Source organism: Tympanuchus pallidicinctus, unplaced genomic scaffold (assembly GCF_026119805.1).
Source record: "Tympanuchus pallidicinctus isolate F22 unplaced genomic scaffold, pur_lepc_1.0 scaffold3, whole genome shotgun sequence".
Classification (NCBI taxonomy): Eukaryota; Metazoa; Chordata; class Aves; order Galliformes; family Phasianidae; genus Tympanuchus; species Tympanuchus pallidicinctus.
The window spans coordinates 96,435,994-96,458,700 of record NW_026294747.1 but is presented as its reverse complement, the minus strand read 5'-3'; the positions used below and the strand labels follow the sequence as shown (position 1 = coordinate 96,458,700).

Below are 22,707 nucleotides of genomic sequence, written 5' to 3'. Positions count from 1 at the left end.
CTTCACTCACAGTGATGTGTGGCCAAAAGGGAAGAGTTAAGACTCATAGTTTACAAATCCATACCTTTGTAACCACTCTGCAGCCTACTAGCAACTCTTATGATAAGAAAAACAGTAGTCAATTTATCCAGCTTTAAAAAAAGGAGGACAGGCTCACAGCTATTTGAAAGGCAAAGGAGATCAAAATGATTCAGCCGTTTTCATCTACTCGTTTTCCTCCACACCCAAGTTCAGTTCTGCACTGTTGGCAGTTTGACCCTGCTAATAATAACGGTAGTTTCTAAGCATCACCACCTGCATTACAAAGTAGTACTCAAGTAGTTTAGTTTGGACTCATCTATTTTTCTTGTCAGTGTAGATACAGAAAGAAAAAATGGACCAATGTTAATTTTAGTCTCCTTTTTCTCTGGATGTGTATTTTATTTGTTCAGTCAATCAATGTGTCCTGAAAGGAGGTGAGGTAGAGATTGGCATCTTATCCTGCAAAACTGGAGATAGAATGAGAGGGAATGGCCTCAAGATGCACCGAGGGAGATTCAGGTTGGATTTTGGGAACAATTTCTACTCCAGAAGACTGATCAGGTGCTGGAACAGGCTGCCTAGGGAGGTGATTGAGTCACTGTCTCTGGAGGTTTTCAAGAAACTTTTAGATGTTATACTAAGGGACGTAGTTTAGTGGAGAAGCCTTGGTGGTAGGTGGATGATTGGACTGACGATCTTGAAGGTCTTTTCCAACTTTGGTGATCCTCTGAAAATGCATACTTTTTACTTTAATTTTTCTTAAAACAACTGTGCGTGAACACAGCGAGTGTTTTTGTATTGGTTGAAGAGAGGGATTGACTTTAAATCACCCAGAATGTTACAGGTTATTGATGTTGCAGCAATATGGCCCGATCATGGGTGAGGTCACAGGGATGTCATGGAAACTTAGCAATCTACAAGTCTTTTCTTCATCCACCTTTTACTCCATTGGTTTTGTTCTGGCAGCTTGCTGTTTTGGAATTTATGTAGCAGGCATTGGAAAAAGGAACAGTTATTGCTTTTAAGGACGCTCCCATTAAGGATGAACATATTATATGTTTAATTCAGCTTCAATGTATATGTCAAAGTACTTCAATAGAATCATGGAATTTGAGACAAGTCTGCAGTCCTTAGAGCTACCTATCACTCTTGACAGGTGTTTCACCCTTCAGTCATAAAAATGTTTAGTGATAGAAAGTCTCTATCATGCCAAGGAGACTATCGTGGGTTAGGGAACAGTTTGGAACCAGAACTGAATGAATAGTAACTGCCTTTACTGTCAGTGATTGTATATCCGTCTCAATCTTTTATTCCATCCAAAGATAATGTGTGGAAAACTATGAACTGTCCTGAAGTAATTGGAAATCCTTGGCATGTCCATAGCACATCTGCACTGTGCTATATGTTGTATCTGCAGTTTGTGTCATTTTTTTTTTTCTCAAGAAAATGTTAGTCTCACATTGTATGCTTGACACTTGTTATCTTTGTCTTGTTTCTGGAAGATATTAGATGGACATAAGCATGTACATAAGATGGACATAAATATGTGGGATGTATGATCCTGAAATTTCCAGATCCACTCTTAACTGTCATACAGTTGTTCTGAGAGCAGTAAGTTCAGCAAGTCCACAGAACATTAGATTTACAGAGCACATTCAAACCTATTACACAGTGTGCCCACTTCTCTTTGCAGGATTTCAGATGGTTAAGTCCTTCCTTTGTGTTGGGTGGTCTTAAAGTCTAACTTAAATTGCACTTGTTACAGCTTAAGCTGCATGATTTCTCTCAGTGAAAATCATGTGGAAATATGTCTCCTCTGTCATTTATTTTCTTTGGGCTAAATAATCAAATTCCATCAGTCTGACTTTCTAATTCGTGTCTACTAAGACCTCTGATTATCCTCATATCTCTCCATTGGTATCTCTCTATTTTTATTTTTTTTATTATTTTTTTTTTTTCAAGTTTAGTCAAAACTGAACTCAGTTACTCCTACTGAGAACCTTATTGGTACTGAGTAGAAAGATTATATAGTTCTTAGAAATTATTCTCCTCTTCACATATCACAGTGTGATCGTTTTTCATAACAGCATGGTATTGCTGATTTATGCTTTATATCTTATCCATCAAAATCCCCATATCTTTTCATGTAGAGATACTGTCTGGCCAGTCCTTTTCCAAGCCTGTGCACACTGTTTCTCCCTGTATAGATCTTTGCATTTTTCATCTTTAAAATTAGTTTTTTTTTTTTCCCCCAATTTCTCCTTTATGCCAAATTTGGCTTCAAAATCTCTCACTTGCCCTGATACAACTCTGTATATGGTATGTGTGCTGTAATATGACATGATATGCTTGTGTGCACATTCAATCAACATTCCATCTAGACTGTCATTGGAATTCAGTGACTTGCTCGACAGTTTTGGACCTAGGTCAAAAGAGATCCCGAAAAATTTTGCTGACTACCCATTTTCAGTTTAATAAACACTTGAAGTACTTAACAAGTTCAGTATAACTTTTCTGTCATATATGTTTACAATCTCTGGCTTGGATGCAGATAAGAAACAGTAGTTTTCAGGATGTGCCTTCTGCTGTGTTCCAGTAAGGTAGAAATGCTTCATTGGACTGACTGGGGAAGAAAATTGCCTTACAGTCCAAATTGCTATTTACACACCTAGCAAGAACAGACTTACTTAGAAATGTACTATATGCTTCTTTTAGTATTGTCAGCACAAAGTGTGATAAAGAACAAGTGATAAATTATGAAAATCTATCAGGTTAAACAAATGACTATCTTTAATATTAAGGTAATTTCAGGATATAGAATAATAGAATCACCGAATGGCCTGGGTTGGAAAGAACCTCAAAGATCATCTAGTTTCAACTCCCCTGCCATGGGCAGAGTAATCTGATAGATTTGCATAATTTATCTCTTGTTCTTTATCACACACTATGCTGGCAATACTAGAAGAAACATGAATTTATTGATACACAACAGTAATAATATGAGAAGACTTGAAATGATTTATAGAGAGATCATAAAAGCAGTCTGCTTTCAAAATTTGTTGCATTCAAATAGGAGAAACAACAAGGATCAAGTATTCCTATTCTTTCCAGAAAAACTATAAACAAAGAGAGCAGCAGAAATAGAATTTTATATTCGTTAAAGAACCCTTTGCTACAGATGAGACTTAGTTCTTAAATGTGACAGGCAGAGCAGCTCTGAAAGCAATGCCTCCTGTTTTATTATGTTGGCCCATGATATCAGAGGCATGTCTCGGTGTACAGCAGTAGAGGTAGAGCCTTCCCACCAATATTCTGTAACATTTTGTTGCCGTGTGACAGATGGCAGCAGAGGGGCAGTTTGACAAACCGGTGTCTGACATGGAAGTGCAGATGAAGCAGAAGGGTAGAATTGTATTTCTCCATGCAGAAACAGTTGCACCCACTGACATCCACTGATGCTTGCTGAATGTTTCTGGAGACCAAACAGTGGATGTGAGAGCAGTGAGGTGCTGGGTGATGCATTTCAACAATAACAGTGACATTGACATTCATCTCCACTGGTGCAGGTTTTCATGAGCACAGCATGCAGGCTCTTGCTCAGTGCTGGTCAAAATGCACAAGTTAATGGTGGTGACTGTGTTAAAAATAGTGTTTTGTAGCTGAGAATATGCTCTGTCAAATAACGTTGTACATTTTCTTGTGGTTTCCATGGAAATAAATAGTAGATAATATTTTGGAGTGACCTACATGTATCCCATATTTTGATTTTCTTAGCTGTGCTTTGGTAATGCCAGCCAGCATTTGGTCCTTTCAGCCTTGTGGAATCTCTCTGTTTTGATGTCACATCCCATCACATCAAGTTCACTTCATATTTTATTACCAGCTTGACTGCTGTGCAGGCTTTGTGTTGTCCAGAACTCAGTTGCTTATTATTATTTAAGATAAGATAAAGCTAATTTCCCGTAGGTTGTATATGAGATCCTACTATCTTTATCTTGAGTCATGACTCTTTCATTTACAGGTTTTCTGATGGGTGCTGTATAAGAACAGTGTCTAACATTTCCTTTTTGCTCTTTGTTGTCAGAACCATTATGACAAGTTGAGACTTCAAGGAAGCACCACTGGAACAGCGAGTTGCCGAAGTGATTTTTCAGAAAACCTTGGCATCCGGGCAGAGAATTGTCATTCTACGTGTAGAAAAGATGAAAAGAGAACATATGAAGAAATCCTGATAGAGGACAACAGCAGTTTAGAGAACTCTGAGAAAGGTAGTTGTTAGCAAAAAATAAGCATCGGAAATATCAGTATACTGCTCAGAAGTGGATTAAAAACAATTTGCTTTAATTTTTATTTGCAGATTTGTTCTCAGAATTAGATGATGAGCTCGATGTATTGGACAACTCAAGTAGTTCCAGTTCAAGTCATTTCAAAGAGTCTGCTTTTGGTAAGGAACTTTAAGAATGAGAGGGTCCAATGCTTTCTAATAGCAAAATAGTCACTTATTCTAAAATGCTAGGTTGTTTTATGATTCATTGCAAGGTCACCAGCTGTTACGGCCCTAAGTAGAAGAAAACTAAAACAATTGTACCTCTATATCATGCTACATATATGTATAATTCATTTTACATCACATTTTCTTTATGTAACTCATGCTTGTATTTTCAAATAATGGCTATGAAACCCGGAATATTATTGAGAAACTTGACAATGAATTTGGTTTTAGATTTGAAGCATAAAATAATTGGAGTGGATAAGAAACAAGATAGATAATGTGAAAACTTTTGTCTCAATAACAATAATTCTATGCATATGAAGAAATGGAGTGCCCAGTTAGTGGATGTAAAAAAAGAAGTTGATGGAGGCAAGATTTAGCTGTGTAAGTTCATTGAATGCTATTGCAGGAAGGCTTAATGTTTAGATTTGAATTAAGAAGGAGTTATGTGACAAAACACAGCATTCATTCTGCCTTTATTTAGGGTAAAAAGTTAGGAGTCACCTATGTCAAGTGTTAAGTAATAGATTTTGGATTATACTCAAAGTATGGAAAAAAAAAAGAAGTGACATCAGTAGTCACTGTTGGCTGCTTGCTCAAATATGACCTAATTATTAAATCCATGAGCTAATTATTAAATGAGGTAGGATTCTGATTATGTTAGTGGAAGTTAAAGAACATTTTATACTAGAAGAACAGTGATATTAGAACTAAAAATAATCTAGGAATTCCATTAATACCATAAAGTTCTGACGTGAAATTTGTGGATCCTTTAAAATGTCCTTTTAAGTGTGAAGGGATTAACAAACTTAATTGGTACGAGGTTCCAGGCTTCGAAACCATAAAATAACTTAATCTGTCTGTAGTGCCATTTACTAGCTGGACCTCCTTCAGATTTTGACCCAGGTACTGAAGAAATGTGACTGCTATGAATCCAACTGTCTAGCTATTACTGCAGGGCTTATGAGTGAATTCTACTTAAAATCCATTAACATCATTTTATAATTTGAACAAGAAAGCCTAACATTCTGCAGGCTGCATGGCTGCTCAGCCCAGAGTTAATTACCAAATTATTCTTGGTGAATTTTTTTGTTGCTCCACTGTGCTAAGACTGTAACAGCATAAGGTTACCAGATAGAGAGAGGCATAGTGTGACACTTAGGTCGCACTTAGATCTTAGATCACCTGTAGTTCTGTTTAATACAATGAATTTAGCAGTATGGATCAATTGCAATAAATGCTGGCAAATTTTTCTTCTTTTCATGGAAAAGGAAAAGATAACATTAACAAAATTATTATAGATTCCAATACAGCTTGGGTTATGCTCTATTGATTGCTAGTAGTTGGCTCACAATGTATTAATTATCAGACATTGTTTTGTCAGTCATATCAACGTTACGGGGGAGAATGTGACCAACTTTATCTAACTAACTCAGAAAGTGCTAACGGGAAAAGATGAGTTTAAATTACAGGTGTATTGATTGTGATCATAATCACTAAATGTTGAAAAATATCCCTCTAGTTCAGAAGTAGGTGCTATTTTAAAAAGGATGTGCTATGCTGTTTTGTTTAGTGGTACAGAAGCCAATATGCAGATAGTTTGCTTTTTTTATAGTCCAAAAATTGTAACTGTTTTTTAATAACTTAATACTTCTGCTTTTTAATTATGCTTTTAGAAAAAGACTTTTTTTCTTAGTTTAGAAAGCACAGTTCCACAAGATAACTTTCTTTAGCAATTCCTAAAATTGTCAGAATCAGTCTGTATAGAATCTGAATAACATATTCATGCTCCTTGACATGATTAATTCTACAGGAGCAGATTATGCACATTTCAAATGTATAGAGGCAGTAGTAGAAGAGGTATTTCTTCCCACTCCCTGAAATCCTTATAATTTGAAAAGATAAAGGAACAGAGGATAAAGTCATTGAGTCAAAAAGCAATAAAAAGTGATGGTAGCAGCTTATTGTTTGTATAAATTTTTCTTATTTTAAAATTAAGAAGTTTCCCAGCTGCATCTTGACTTAATCATAATTCTTTCTCGTTATTTGCTTTTATTTATGGTGTAACTGTACTTCATTTCTACTAGTAAAAGCAAACAGCAAGAAAATATGTGATATATTTTAATGAATAGTAGTTCACTAAAGCTAGAATGTCAGTTGACAGTAAGAGAGAATTTAAGTGTATATTTCTGGGAAGACCTTTTGGAAAAAAAATTTCTTTCCTTGAATCATGTTCAGTTGCACTGCAGTGAGGACAATGTGCTATTGTAAATAATGCTTCTGAAAGGCATAGGAAGACTAGTTGTCTGCAAAATATGCTATTAAAAAAATCCTACTTCCCAAGTTTGTAAATATGCCTGTCCTCTGACCTTCCTCACAATAAAAAGTTAAGCATTTTCAGAATGCTTTTCAGCAATTTCAGAATTGCTCAGTTCCTAGCTTTTCGTGAGGCTCAGAAGATTTAATGCACAGTCCCGTCACTATTCTATATCTTGCTCAAGACTATTTCTGTTACCTCGTACCGTTTGTGCGTCTAGCACTGGGAGGAATCCTTGCTCTTAACTGGCTTGTGACCAGTAATCAAAGAAGTTGAGATTCACGACTCCTTTTTCCGGACAAAATTTCTGAAATCAAATAGTATTTAGAATTCTTATTCAAGAGACCACAGATCTGCCAGAATATTCTAGTAGAATAGCTTTCTAAGACTCTCCTCTGGATTTCTTCGAATGTTCTGAAAAACTGTTTATTCATACAGTACTAGAACTTGAGTCTTGAGCAGATAATGCTCAAACCAGTTGAAAGAATACAGTTCAGTGATTGGAGATTTCCAAGAGTAGGATACTGTCAATATTAGAATTCTACATGTACATAGCAAATGGTGGGGCACTGAAGTAGTCATCCTTTAGCTCTGACTTTATTTTTGTGAGCAACAACAAACTTGTTAGGAAATAAATACCTATTCGGTGATGTCAACTGCTGTCTGGAGCTGTACTTGCATTTATAATCTGCACTTAAAAAGCAGCTACCTTGTGTCTTGTAAGTTCTCTGATCACAGAGCTTTTTGTATTTTTCAGAACAGTTATAGTTTGTGGTGGATTTCATGATTTGAGAAGTTACTGCTTCTTTAATTAAGGCTGTTCATTTAGGAAGATGGTCTGTAAATCTTGATTTAATTTTCCTATCAATGATTACACTTGAAAGTTTTCTCAGAGGGTTTTTTTTTTTTTTTTTTTTTTTGTCACAGTAAAGTGAAAGCCAAAGCAAAAGTTTCTATCTTTGCAAGTTTTTTTCAACTCATATCACATTGTAAGCTCTTTTCTTGAAATTATGTGATAAGATGCCTGCAAGAGAAAATACTGAGCTATATTGGAACATGTCTTGATTATTTGCTCTGATGTCAATGAATGCTGTGAAGTTACTTTTATTATATAATCTATTAAACACTGAAGTACCACTCAGAAAAATTCTTGGTGACTCATCTGATTTTTTTAAATTGTCCTTAAGGGATCTTCATAGAGCTATTCAGAACAGGAAGGCTTATGTTAATCAAAATCTTTGGTTCTTGTGTGTCTTTTGCATCCTAGCAACAATGGGCACAAAACAGGGAAGACGCAGAAGGTCTATGTTTCATTTTCCAGGAAATAATCAACTGAGAAATTCCCTCTTGTTAAGCATTTGAGCAAAACAGAATTTGCCTTACTCTTGCTATCCATTATAAAGGAGTAACCATGATGAAAAGAAATATGATCCAGTTAATACATTGGGCTGAACGTCAGAATTTACTATGTGCTCCATTACTTATGCTAGTTAACTTTCCTACACATCTGTTTCTTCTTTCTGTCTGGCTTAATCTGATTAGTATAACTCACACAAAAGACTAAGGATTATAACCAAAGTCGATAGTGTTTGATGGGTGCACGTACACACATGTGAATATGTATTGTAATGGCTTTTAGATGTGTCAATCTCCTTGTCCTTAGTAAATGAAGAAATTATTCTAATATGTTTTTGTAGTGTCTAATATGAAGAGACTTCTCTCCCTGTTGTGGCTGCTCAGTGGGGTTCTAGCATGAGTGATAGTAAGGGAGCTGAAGGGTACTGACTGGTGTTTAGTGATGTTCTGCAGTATGATTTCTAGTTTTCTTTGGTAAATTTTAATATGTATTTTCTTAACTTCAGCATATGAATCAGAAAATACTACATCTCTGCCATGTACAGTGAATGGTGAGGCAGTCTCTGGTGTGAAATACCATGTGCTTGTAAATACAAGCTGGCAGATTTGCAAGTCAAATGTTATGAGTCAAGTAACTGATCAAGAAAATTTAGATATAAGCTTTTTACTGGTAGAGACCATTTATTTGAAACAGAGTATAGTATTTCAGATCTAATTTAGTATATGAATACTGGAAAAAGGGAGTTGTTTTTTAAAAATTTCAGGAAACAGCTGTGTTTGAACTTAGCATTCTAGCCTATTTTCAAGCTACGGCAGGGGAGATTCAGGCTGGACATGAGGAAGTATTACTTTTCAGAAAGGGTGGTCAGGCACTGGAATGGATGCCCAGGGAGGTGGTGGAGCCACCGAGCCTGGGAGTGTTCAAGGAAAGGCTGGATGTTGTGTTGAGGGACATGGTTTAGTAGGAGCTATTGGGAATAGGTGAACGGTTGGACTGGATGATCTTTTAGGTATTTTCCAACCTTGGTGATTCTATGATTCTATGATTCTAGCCACGTGCCTTCCGTTACAGTTTTTCTCCTACATATATTTCCTAAATACATTATATTTTTTGATATAGGAAAATGCCTTTTGAGTGTAATTCAAAAGCAATCTCAAAAAGTCTCAAGCAATGTTATTCAGGTTCAATAGGAGATTTTAGTTTTGTATTTTTATTATGGCTTCTACATCCAACACAGGTAAATTATGTATTCCATTAATAGGAACTGTCATAGCTTTTTGTTTTGAAAGTCCTTGTTTGCTTTCTAGAGAGTAGGCACTGCGTTTTCCTATCTATTGTGTTGAAGTTAATTGAAATATCTTTACATCTAGCAGGGAGTACATTGTTTGCTATCATGTATAGCGAGTACTCTCAGAAAACCTTTTGGTCTAACTGCTACAGAGTTTCAATGGCTGTTTTGCAAACATGAGCAAGGAATAAAATAATGTTTCTTCTTTCCTTTCTTTCTTTCAATCTGTGTGTCTCGTTTTAAGCAGACAAGTTTGATTTAAATAAAAGGTAAATAATTTAGGGATGGGTTTAAATGAATTCTGTGTGACAGAAGACAGCCTTCTGCAAGATTTTTTTTTTTTTTCATTCAAAACAGAGCATCTCAGGTAAGTAGGAAAAATATAAGATCTATACTTCAGTTCACATCTGAAAATGTGATTGAACACAAGAAGGTTTAAGATTCTCAGAAATATTTGCTCTCTGAAAGCTATTATTGTTCTAGAACTAATGACTATAGTAGTAATACCAACAGAAAGTAAAATAGTGTAAGAAGTTTGTTATCTTTTGCCTTTTAAGCTACATTTGAATGACTAGGTGGCACTATTCTTGTTTTATAGGAATGCTTGTGATATTATTAGTGTGGAGGAACATCTTATGTAGTCAAGAAGGTGGGGATTTGTATTGAAAATTATTGATTGTATGGGAAAAATAAATTTCCTCATTTTTTCTAGTTAGACCTTTGGCCAGATGAAATATCTTTTGATTTAAGCATGTATTTATTCCTCCCCTTTCAAAGTGAGATACCGTGTAGGATAGAGTGGCCTCATGTCAAAATTAGTGTCAAATAAATGGTTTTGTAGCAATGTGTAAGTCTCGGGCTTAAGATGGTAGCTTAAGACAAATGCTTGCTTTAAGACAATACTTTCCAAGTGCATAAATAATCAATTTCACCAAATATTACTCACCTTTTTCACATTTTTAGGCAGTATGCAATACATGACATATATGTTCAGGTTCAATTTTATTGCTGATTGGGTGTTTGACCAAAACCTCGTCATACTCTTGTCTTAAAATCAGTATAATTATTAAAGCAGTAAGTTTAAATAGTTAACTAATAGACTGATGGCAATAAAACTCTGGTAAAACAAGCTTTAGACAACCCATCCAAGGTCCTCCTAGAAAATGGGCAAATATTTTATGTTCTTACACAGACTAGAGATGCTGTTGTGACTATGGTGATAGCAGTAACTGAGTTAAGTACTTAATGCTAACCCAGATACATCTGTGGTCTTGCAGTCTGCATGTGTTCTTTGTTTCAATGAAAATCTGTGAATTCTGCAGGGTTGGAAGTAAAGCACAAGCTCATTTTTGACACGTCAAACAGCAAATGTGAATTTAGTTTGTCTACCTCTGATTTTTAAAAGCTATTTTCAAAGCATATCTGAGAAATAGAAAGAATTATCTTAGATATATATAATTATTTTTGAATGCAGAGACAATATTTATGCATTCGTTTCAGGTATCATAAAACAAAACCTTGGTACTTCTGAAAGACAACCTCAGATTAGGTATGTACTATTTATAATTTTAATATAGATTATATAAATTGTCATTGTTACGATCAGTTACAGTCAGTAAATTCACAACAGAAAAGCTGCACAATTACCTCCATTAAACAATTCCTTATTCATTGTTACAACTTCATTTTGTATCAGCCTACGATATTTAGAGTGCTTTAAGACCCTGAAGATGTTTGCGCACAGAATCTTTATGTGAATAATTTAAGGACTGGCATTAAACTGATGAAGTTTTATAAGTGGACATTGCTACATCATCATTAAAATGATATAAGTTGATTAGAAAATTCTGGTTTTGAATCTTTTCACAGCTGTTTTTTCCATGCAAAATTGTGTTTACATGTTTGATATTGTCAAATAATATCACATCCCTTTGATTTCATGTAGACCTTCTATACAAACTTAATTTTTTGGAATTCTGTAGTGCTGCTCATTGCTTCCAGAACATAAATGAAACAAAACAAAATATTGTATGGCCACTCCCATTCTTCCTGCAAAGATCTTTCTTTTCCTGATGTAATTAGTTCAGAAATGCCTCAGATGCATTCTTTACCAATCGTTATTTTTTCTGGTGTCTTTATCCTAATCCATAGATTCTGTTCCTTATAGCTTAATTACTGTTTTTCTTTCACATGCAGAAAAACCTCCTGATTGTTTTCTTTTTAACTTTTAACTTCCTTATGATAACTGCATTGATCCCTTTTCCATTTCTGTAGGCCCAGTTGTACTTAAAAAATATTACTAAACATTTCTTACTAAGCTACTTAATAACCTCTTCCAAATCAGTGTCTGTTTTCTTTATCTGCTATTTACCACTGGCACTTAATCTAAAATTAATCTTCTTAAAACAGTGTTTTTTCTGATTCTATTCTCCTATTTTTTTAAGCTATTTTTAAGGACTTTTCCAAGGATTGCATATGGCTTCATCACCTAATCTGCTGTCTTCTTAATTCTGCATCTTTTCTTTGCATATTCTTATTCATACCTGCAAAATCATGCTACAGATAATGAAATTAGCTTTATATCATAGCTCATCTCTGTAAGCTCATCTCTGTAAGATCTTTTTTTTGACCGTGAAGCTTACAGTTGAGTTCTGTATAACTACAAGGAAATTAGTCCGTGCTTCTAGTTCTACCTATCCTGACCAATAATACCTTGAGATCTGAGCCTCTGCTTTAACTTGCATGTCTCTCAGACTTCTTGCCTTCAAGAATATATTTACATAAGAATATATAAGAATAATATATATAAGAATATATATTAATATATGTATCTAGCTGTTCTGCCTTTACATCTCTAAGATATAATCTTTGCAACTGAGTAGTCTGCTTAAATTGATGCTTGAGTTCATAGGACTGTCATGCAATCAATATCACTGTTGCACTGCATACATTCTAGTCACTCAATTGCCCTTCAAGAATGCGTTTACAAGGCACATTTCTATACCTTTACCTTCAACCCTATCATCATCATCTGTGCACCCTTTTTCTAGCTGTGCTTTACCTATCGCTTTATTTTTGCTTTCAAAGAAGTTCTTGCTAGGAGCATAACCATCCAGTTGGTCACTTATCACTCACTAGCTTTCCAGCTTTTGTCCTGCTATAATCAGTAGTGGTTGAGTGCTGAAGCAACCACCTTTATTTTTTCTCCATCTCTGCCCCTTTTGAAACATTAGCAACGCCATATCTTTCTTCATAGCTACTTGGAAATTTTATTATTATATATTCTATAGGAAAATAAATATGTCTAATATAATAGGAAAATAATATGTGTATTTTCTATACTTTGTATACTTTGTAAGTCAAGCTACTTGGGACAAGTAGAGTAAACTTTGAGTTCTGAATGAAGAGTCAAAAAGTAGTGAAATGGGGTAGACTTTGTTTAGAGGAAACATGAGAAAGATCCAGCAAATATTAATATTTCCTCCACTGCCTCTAATGCCCAGCATAACTACAACAGTTTTGCTCTGAGTTCTTTGTTTTGTGTTGTTGGTGTTTTTTTTTGTCCCTCTTTTGTTCTATTTTAATAATAGAGACTGTATTGAAGGCCTGGGATCAAGACTACGACCAGGTAATTTTACACTTACAATAAAATAAAATTGTAACTGAAATTAAACTTAATAATTCCCAATTTTTAAAATTTGTTTTTCTGTTGCTTATATAATATCTACTCTTTTATTTCTTCAAATTCACTTCCACTTCATCTCATTCTGAAAGAGCCTCATGAAACTGTCTCTACTCATGCACAAGGCGTGCACTAAGATCAGAGACAAGGTGGCTGTCCTGTAGTCTTCCATTCGTAGTTCTTTGCAATAAGAAAAAATATGATATTATCTAATATGTGGGTTTTAAATGGATAGAAAAGCAGAGACATTCCAGATGAAAATATGTTGTCTGAAAAATTGTTATGGAATTTAAAAAAGTAAATTTTAATACTACATTGGTGTGACTTCATTTTAATGTTTGTTAACCTAGCTCTGCTTCTTCTAAATGCAATTGGAATTTTTTTTTTTAATGAAAGGAACATTTATTAGAACCCTTGTAAATTATCCTGTATTTATCCATGAACACTGATGAAACAAATTTTGCAATTATGATACTTTTCTTTCATACTGAGAAGCTTCAGATACTGTAAGTTGGTAAGCTCTGACTTTGTAGTACTCGATATTCTCTGAATTAAATTATAGTTGAAATAAAATTATTTTGAGTAGCTGGAATATTGATCTTTATGAAAACAGTACTGCATGTGCATGCTAACTTCTATTTCACAGCTTTTTGGTGTAGAAGTTGCATTAGGAATTTTCACTGCAGAGTACAAATCAAAATTTGTCCTCCACTTTTAGCACTTTTCAGTACTGTTTACTGATGAGTGCTGTTATAATAACAACACACACTTCAAACCAACTATCCCACCATAATCCATCAGAGCTATAATGATCTAGAGACAAACACATTAGCCTTTGCTAATGATTTTAGTCCTGTGGGTAATTTAGGCAGTTTTGATATCATTTGTCAGTAATGTTTTCTTCTTGAGTAAAACAACACAACTTACATAAGGTCTAACCTGTTGCCTTTGCTTCTGGATCTAGATATATTTTAAATAAAATCTACTTTCTTGTTAAATGAAAGTTCAAATAAGTATACTTATTTATTGAAATTCTCCAATGTACTTTAAGTTTTGTTATTGTCATGCTCTTAAAAGTGTTGATTAAGTTGTCATCAGCCTATTCACAAGCACTTTTTTTCATTGCCCAAATAATGCTGTTCTTAATTTAAAAACAACAAAACAACTACTGTAGAGTGGCCCAAAATAAATGACTTTATGGAAACTCCTGAATTTCTTAGCTAAACTGAGGACTCTAGCTGACTTTGAAACACAAAGACGTTATATGTGTTTTAGGTATAGAAATTGGTCCACTGAGGCCACTAAGTCCAATTGTTGCTGGCATACTAGAAAAGGAACAAAGCTCTATCCACTGAAGATCAGAGAAATACATGTTCTGTTCTGTTCTGCTCAGCCATTTCCATTCTCATATTAAGCAGATTTTCCTAGGAAAAAAAAAAAAAAAAAGCATCTTAGAGATGTAAAAGAAAGGAGGCTGATTTATTTGATTTATTTGCTTTCTGTTTTTTTTTTTTTTTTTTTTTTAAACACAAGCCAGTAGCAACAAAGAAGTCAAATACCACAAGATAGGAGCCAGTGAAAAAGGTAATGTGTTGAGGAAATAAGTTTTTATCGGTGTCCTAACAAGAACAGAAGATTCCAAGACTGTAATGACAAGACCATGCTATTGCTGTGAGAACTTAATCTATTATTGGTAAAACAGTTGGCAGATTGCTGAAAATGAGATGAATAGAGCTAAAGAAAAAATTGTTCTATTTGTGGCATGTCATGTATTAGATTGTTACAACATAGCTCTCACCATTACCTAGCTGAAAAATGAAGCTAAATTCTTTAAGTAGCTCAAGGGAAATGCTCTCTTTCTCTTTTTGGTGGTTACGAAGGGACCAGAAAAAATGCAGAACTGTAATGCCTCTCTCAGCCTATCTGCCAAAAGGCATTGCAACAAAAAATCTGACAATAGAAATGATGTCCCTGTCTTCTTGATCATACCAGAAGTGCCTCTTTGTCATGGAGAATTATATTGTCCATACTTCTTTAGTTTGTGGCAGGCTTCGACTCAGATCTGATTAGTCCCTAAAAACTTCAACCTGTGAATGTCTCCCTTCTGACTCTTTTTAGAGGAGTCAATGGAAAAAGAAATTCAACAGGAAGAAATGGTAGTAGTTCAGTGATGGACTAATTAATTTTAGTATTTCTCCCTCTCAGTGGAATTTTCATTCTTGTTACCGTATCCTTTTAAAAAAGCCAGCAATCTCTGTCAGTATATTCTTATTTCTTCTTTTGGTAGGGTTATCTCTCATGAGGAGGAATTTCTGACAAAGAAAAGAAAGTGCTAACTTTCTGATGCAATACAGAGAAGACACAGAAAATTCATAGCTTCTTGCAAATTTTCTACATCTTTCTGTCAAAACAAGCTACTGCTAGGCACTGGAAACAAGAAGTAGCTGTGATAAAACAAAACACAACACTACAAGGCAATTTGAAAATAGATTTTAATATTCTCCAAGTTAGATATAAGATATAATCTTTGAATTCTTAGTGGTAAAAGGGAAATTAATTTCATGACATCAAAGTACTTTTTTTGTTTTTTGAAAAAAAGTGTTTTATTCCTTAGAGAAAGATCATTTTGTTAAAATAAATTCTGTTTATAGTATCTTTAGATTCCCTTATGAATAAATATAGAAAAACTTTTATTATTAGAGAGGTATGTTAATATATATATAGTTTTTTTTTAGATAAAGTAAATTTTAGTGTAATGAATCAGAGGTAGGGATTTCCTTTGAAACCCATTATTAATTCCATTATCTAAACTTACAAGTTTTCAGATTACTCTTTTTTGTTCTTGTTGTTCCTAATGCCACTAGCAAAACAGGTCATGCATAAAAACTCAATATTTAAATTTGCAGGTTTTAAACAGTGCTCACTATTAATATGTAAAGGCAGTAAAATGAGCTGTCCTGATTTTAGTGTTGTCATCTACAGCATCGGCAGGAATTGCTGTATCACAAAGGAAAGTGCGTCAGATCAGTGACCCTGTTCAGCAGATTCTTATTCAGCTGCACAAAATTATCTTCATCACTCAAGTATGCATTACTGTTGCTTCTGACATTCTATCCATTTCAGTTATTTGCTGTTGTCAAAGTGCTGCTAATTTAGTTGCTGTTCGTTAAAAACAACAGAACTTGACATTTTTGCAGATGGCAGGATGTTTTAAAAATACATCATTTAAATGAAGACTAACCTCAAATATTAGTGTGTGGAGGATGGCAATAATTGAGTCATGAAAAAAATTCATTGGTTCCCCTCAGAAAAATGGATTGTACGGTGATTTATTTTTATAACATTCTGTCATGTCAGCAATATGAACATTTCAGGTGAAAACACTGCACACTGACATGAAGAGTACATAAAATTCTTTCCTTTATAGTCGTATTTTCTAAATAATAATTTCTATTATCAATATGTGGTAATAATTTCTTAAGAAATATTACACTAGATTTACTATTCTAAATATTGAATTTTAAATATTTTAATATGTCAGTATGTATTTTTTCAAGTTTCAGACTTATTTTAGAATTGTTTGAATGTTTAATAATGAAAGAATGTTAAAGTTATTTCATGCTGATTCCGAAACAAAAATGGAGCTGGTATAAATCTGCATTGAGCTCTCAGTTAAAAATGTGATAGAAGACTTTTGTTTGCCAGAAAGATGATTGTCATTCAGTTACTTGCAAAATATGCTGTTCATAAATAAACATCTTCTTACTTTGTAAAATGAATGGTTTGTATTTGGAAGTGATGTTTATCACCTCAGGGCATTTCAGATTGCTGAGCCGAACTTGTTTAAAACATAATGGCATAACTGGAATTAGATGCATTGGACATGTCCTGAGTATTTTCTTCAAGCTGTCAGATCTATTGAAAAAGATAACAGGAAATAAATTATCATAACAAAGAAAAAATGGTGATTTAAAATAACTGGATTTGGTGTAAGTTATTGCAATAGTAAGCCCATTTCCTGCTAACTGAAATGAGGCAGTTCAGACTTTATGTGCTATATTATTGTATTACTATATTACTCGTTTGTGCCCGATGCATAATAATGAACTTACCCTCTATCATGAAGAAGATTTTCTCTAGTGTCGTACTCGTCAATGCCAGTTCTTGTAACTGAGAACTAAGAGTAACTCAAAGGCTCTCTATCTAGATTGGCCACTGAGGCAGTGGTAGCACCTTTCAGTGACAGTTGGTCTCAGAGTTAGAAGGTAGGGGTACCAGGATCCAAATCTCTACTTGTTCCTTTGTGCAATGGCTTTTTGAATGCTTAGATTCTTGCAGATATAAGGTGAAATATTTTTTATAATACATAGTTGTTTCTACAACTCCCAATTACATATTTCAGCTGACAATTTGAAACTGAACTTTACAAGGCAGAGTTCTTTGCTGTTAGTTCTTGGCAATCAAAGCAGCCTTCCCAGTCCAGTTTCCATGGGAACAAGAGCCAGACTGATCTGTTGGAAAATAATTTAAGAGAAAGCTTTTAAAAAAGCACAATGTAAATTGTCAGCCTTTTAAATTTTTTTAAACTGATCTGGCATCTGATTTCCTTAAAACAAAAGCTAAAATTGAACAGTACTGCATAGAGCACTGCTGATTTTTTCATGCAGTGAACTAGTCCTTTACCACTGTTGCCTCAGAATGTCCCAGCATTGCCATGGTACATTAACTGCACATGGTTTATTGCAGTGGTATGTAGTCTATAGAGTATCTTGCAGCCATTTCTTTTGCATCATGTTCTTCCCCTCATATATAGGCCTGAAAAGACAGTAATATTTATCTGCAACAGAAAACTGTATGCAGCCAGCTGTCTGATGAAGTTTTAGAATTTAAACTCAGTCCGTGGTTTGCCAGAGGAAATTAGGAGTGGCTCCTGTGAGGCCAATGTAACATTCCAAATTTATAACTATCTAAGAACAATAGTTTGTTTCAGAAGCAAAACAGTCTTTCTTTGTAATTTACACTGTGACAGCGCTTTGAATGTGAATCAAGGGCCAAAGATTTCTTATGTAATTAAATAACTTGCTGAATTCGATGGAGTGGCACTATGTGAATTTACATCAGTGATAGTGATTATAAAGTGTATACTAAAAGACAGAAAATTATTGTTTTACAAACACTGTCTGAAGATAAACTATGGAGAAACAGGAGATTTTCTCCAAAGACTAGCGCATAGTATGGAATGGTGATCAAGTGGATCGGTGACAGATGTGACTATCAATATGACTGCAGTGACCAACAGCTGAAGCTATTGAAGCTCCAGCATTACTGTTGGAGCATAAAAATGATTTTGAAATCTCAAAGATCAAGGAAGCAAATCTGGCATTAATTATACTACACTTAATATAATGGCTCTTACCTTTTAGTCCAGAAGGACTAAGTTGTATAATCTGCCAAGCCTAACAGAATCAACGATCTAAGGAGAATTATTTTAATATATATTTAAATCAGGTTTTGTACTGTTGTCTATTACCAGGCTATTAAGCATTAATGTTTCTTCTTGCACTGTAGCTACTTTCTCAGTAATAGTACTGCTGATTAGCAGTTTATGGGAAGTGTAATTGGGTGGTGAAAACATCTGTTTCTCTGTGTTGTGTAGCTTCCTCCAGCTTTGCAGTGCAACTTGAAAAGGAGAGTCATTGAGAGATTCAAGAAGTCCCTCTTCAGTCAGCAGAGCAATCCTTGTAATCTGAAATCAGAAATGAAAAAGGTGCAGTATACTAATTACTATTTGTCGTCTCTTCTTCTATTTGAATTAAGCTATCAATATTAATATCACAAGAATATGAGTGTAATAACTGCATTTTTTCAAAGGAAATTTAGCATATCCTTTATTGGGAAAACATGGAGCTCTCTTAAGTAAGCAGTTGCTACATAATGATTTCAAGTTTATCTCTGATCAGTAGAACACATATTGTAAATGATAGGCCCTGCAAAACAAAATTCATCTCATCAGAGTTCAGAAAGGGAAAAGGAAGAAAAAGTAAACTTTTTAATGGCAAAAGCTGAAACATATTTTGTAAGCTTTTAGTTTTTGTAAGCTCTTCTTCATTTATAATTAGATTGCTACTATTATTGATATTTTGGCATGACTTCCCTCTCAAACTATGAATTTTGAGAAAGCTCATAAATCATCCATTGTGTCCAAAATATAGAATGTCCTACTGTGGTATAGCATGTCAGCATGAGTGTAGTATCATCAGTTTAAAAATGCTACAGATTTGCAAGAATCGCGTGACTGAAGAACCATGCCTTCATGTTTTGCAGTAGCACTGGAAAAAGCTGGGAAAGAGCTAATGACTAACATCAGAATTTCTAAATGTTCTTTTTAGTCTCTGGAGAAGACACAGTCAGGAGAGGTTTCAAAAGCCACATTCTCAGCTCCTGTGTTTTGTGGGAGATGGAAGCTGTTTCATTTTTGAATTGATGGCAAATCAGTTGTTAATTAGTGTATAGAGAATTTGATGACAAGGACAATTGCTTAACATCCTTTTCAGATATGAGACATCATACAGCCCATCTAACCCAGTCTGGTTGTCACCTATCCACAATGGATTGTGCAATCTTCTGAGTCACTGTTTGCTATGGATGGACTGACACTCACCCCAATTACTAAATCTGCTCACTGCTTTTAAAATAGTTAATCTGAAATGCTTAACTTCCATGGGAAGTGGCTATGTAATATTTACGCTGGTTTACATCGTGCTTATGAAAGATAATTAAAGATGCTTCTTTGAGCTATCAGTTTCAGGGATATTTGCTGTTCTGTAAATCAACCTGCATTTACATTAATTGATTCTTATGTTTCAACCTTAACACTGAGTCTAACAAAATGTTTTCTGTTAATTTGTTACTGAGTGGGTGTTGCCAGGAAAGGGTGCCCAAAAGATGATATGTAAAGGAAATGTTTATCATAACATTTAATCTAATTTTCAATTTTACAAATTCTCTCAGCTGTAAAGATTTTAACTTCAAAACTACTGTACTTATAACTGAGGAAAATGGAAGAAATGAAGTATTTATAAAGTGAATGGTAGTAAATTGAAGGTGTTAGAAATACTGGATGTAATTCTGAGCATTTCTATCTCAAAGAAAATAGAAAACAGCAAAAAGAGAATGATAGGGAATTGATAAGCGTGAGGAAGTGGCACGTATTTTGAGTCAGTAAGAGCAAATAAGTATTTATATATAAGCACATTTTGAGAATTTTACCATAATCACCACTACAGCTATGTTGGATAACTGTAATACAGTTTGGAGGCGACTCAGTGCTTTATGCAACGTGCAGGTTGGGAGCTTGCAGTGTTCACTGCAGGACTCTGGAGAGAAGAAGGTAGAACATTTGTACTTGTGTTCACTACTGTTTCATTAAGCTAAAATGTGTTGAAATCTTTTTTGACTTCTGGTTGTGTAGGAAACAGAAAAAGGCAGACTGCCAATCAGAGATTTATGTAGGGAAAGCTGGACTGTTTTACAGAAGTCTCAGGAAGAGTGGAGATTTTAGGTGTCCTTTGGTTTTATCTTTTATTTCTTTTTCCTTTCCCCCAGCTGCTCCAAGGTTCTCCTGAATTGATTGATACCAACTTTTTTACAGCAGATTGGCATATGGTACTTCTCTCATCTTCTGGCAACACATTAGTTCCAGAAGATAGAAAAGGTAAAGAAACACAACCTCTATAGTGGCATGTATTTTTCTAATAAAAGATATGGTTCAGAAATTTTAGGGATGGAATGCCTCCCCTGAGAGGACAGGCTGAGAGCTGAGGCTGTTCAGTCTGGAGAAGAGACGGCTTTGGGAGGACCCAATAGTGGCCTCTTAATATCTAAAGGGGGTCTCTGAGAAAGAAGGAGACAGACTCTTTAGCAGGATCTGTTGTGACAGAACAAGGGGAAATGGTTTCAAACTTAAAGACGGGAGATTTAGATTGGACATAAGGAAGAAGTTTTTTGCAGTAAGGATGGTAAGACACTGGAACAGGTTGCCCAGAGAGGTGGTGGAAGCCCCATTGCTTGGAGATATTCAAAGTCAGGCTGGATGGGGCTCTGAGCAGCCTGAGCAACCTGATGTAGCTGTAGGTGTCTCTGTTCATTGCAGGGGAGTTGTATTAAATGACATTTAAGGGTCCCTTCTATCTCAAACAATTCTATGATTCCATATTACTATATTACTATATCTACACAGTGTAAAGCGTATACATGTATTTTAGAAAATAAATAGAATCAAATGTAATTTGGACTAGAAATACTCAGTGACAAATTATGAACTCCATTTTTAGTCAAAACTAACTGGAAGCAACTATGTTGAGGAACCACAATCTCTAGTTCAGAGACATGTTCTGTCATATACCTCAACAGTGCAAAGAATGTATTGAAGGAACCTAAGAGAAATGTGCAGCTGCATTTCATCATTTGTGCCATTTCCATTCTTCTAAATGCAGAAAAACATATAGCTATGAATGCACTAGAGGACACAGTAAAGTTAAAAACTATAATTCCAGAAAGAATGGTGAGAAACCTTGGTTTTGCTGGCCTTTGTCTTGAAACTGGTAATTTCTAGGCTTAATGCAAAAAATAAGAATAATACTAGGTGTCGAGGGTGACATTTGGATAAGAAATGAACCCCTAACATTAACTTAAAATGTAAAGTTTGGTTTTTTTCCCAGAGACAACTATACAAATTGATGAGACATTCAATGTTGGTAATTTTTTAATCTCCTAATCTGTAAATAATACTTTCATCAGAATTTACTGCTGGCTATGTGCCCTTCTCACTTTAAACTGTAAGTGGAAAAGAATGTTATGTTGCTGTGTTCTTTTGTATTAAACAGTTAAAAGAAATCACTATTTTTCATCAATTGAGACTCTTTTATAATGTGAAAATATCTTGCGACTCAAATGTCCACATCATGCCATGGAATTCCTCCTGCTTTTGCAAGGAGTCATTACAGTCAGTGAAATAAACCGCTGATAACCAAAATTAACAAACATCCTGTGTCATTCTAAATGATGAAGAATTGCTAAGAAACTGATAAAATAACATAAACCCCAGGAGTATAACATTACTTGCCTCTTACTTTAAGGTATTGCTGGCACTTCTGAAATAGCAGAAGGGATGACATATGAGCAGTTACAGGTAAGCTTTATATGTATGTACTAATGTATTTTATGGCTTATAATTAAGGTAATTTATTGAAATGAATTTCTTTTAACTTGCAGACCTTAATTGAGGAGGTTCTAGAGGAAAGTGGTTATTACAATTTCTCTCCGAACAGGTGAGTTTGAATATTCAAATTAAAAAATATTTAATTATGATGTGTTACACATAAATGTATCATCTGCCTGTTTAAATGATTGTCATTTCAATTGAAGCTTAGTGTGATACATCATAATAATACTTGGATGCACAGACAGGAAGGATTGGTATAGGTGTAATTAATCTAAGCTCTTTTAGCTGCATCGGTTTTCTTCACTCAGGCAATAGAGTGCTACAAGC

At 34.6% G+C, this 22,707-nt stretch overlaps 1 protein-coding gene and 1 long non-coding RNA gene across 2 annotated transcripts in view; one reads left to right on the top strand and one right to left on the bottom strand.

Moving 5' to 3' along the window:
* NEK10 (NIMA related kinase 10) overlaps positions 1-22,707 on the top strand; it is an 83,237-nt gene that overhangs the window by 47,461 nt on the left and 13,069 nt on the right. Inside the window, exons 26-34 of the mRNA XM_052692286.1 lie at positions 4,106-4,289; positions 4,379-4,465; positions 10,976-11,024; positions 13,066-13,103; positions 16,140-16,240; positions 18,814-18,924; positions 20,763-20,871; positions 22,295-22,347; positions 22,431-22,486. Of these exons, the coding sequence (XP_052548246.1) occupies positions 4,106-4,289; positions 4,379-4,465; positions 10,976-11,024; positions 13,066-13,103; positions 16,140-16,240; positions 18,814-18,924; positions 20,763-20,871; positions 22,295-22,347; positions 22,431-22,486 (788 nt within the window). The remainder of the gene's footprint in view (positions 1-4,105; positions 4,290-4,378; positions 4,466-10,975; positions 11,025-13,065; positions 13,104-16,139; positions 16,241-18,813; positions 18,925-20,762; positions 20,872-22,294; positions 22,348-22,430; positions 22,487-22,707) is intronic.
* LOC128085199 (uncharacterized) overlaps positions 15,779-22,707 on the bottom strand; it is a 30,859-nt gene continuing 23,930 nt past the window's right edge. The window contains exons 2-3 of the long non-coding RNA XR_008208838.1: positions 18,574-18,903; positions 15,779-17,668 (exon numbers count right to left, since the gene is read on the bottom strand). This is a non-coding gene — a long non-coding RNA (uncharacterized LOC128085199). The remainder of the gene's footprint in view (positions 17,669-18,573; positions 18,904-22,707) is intronic.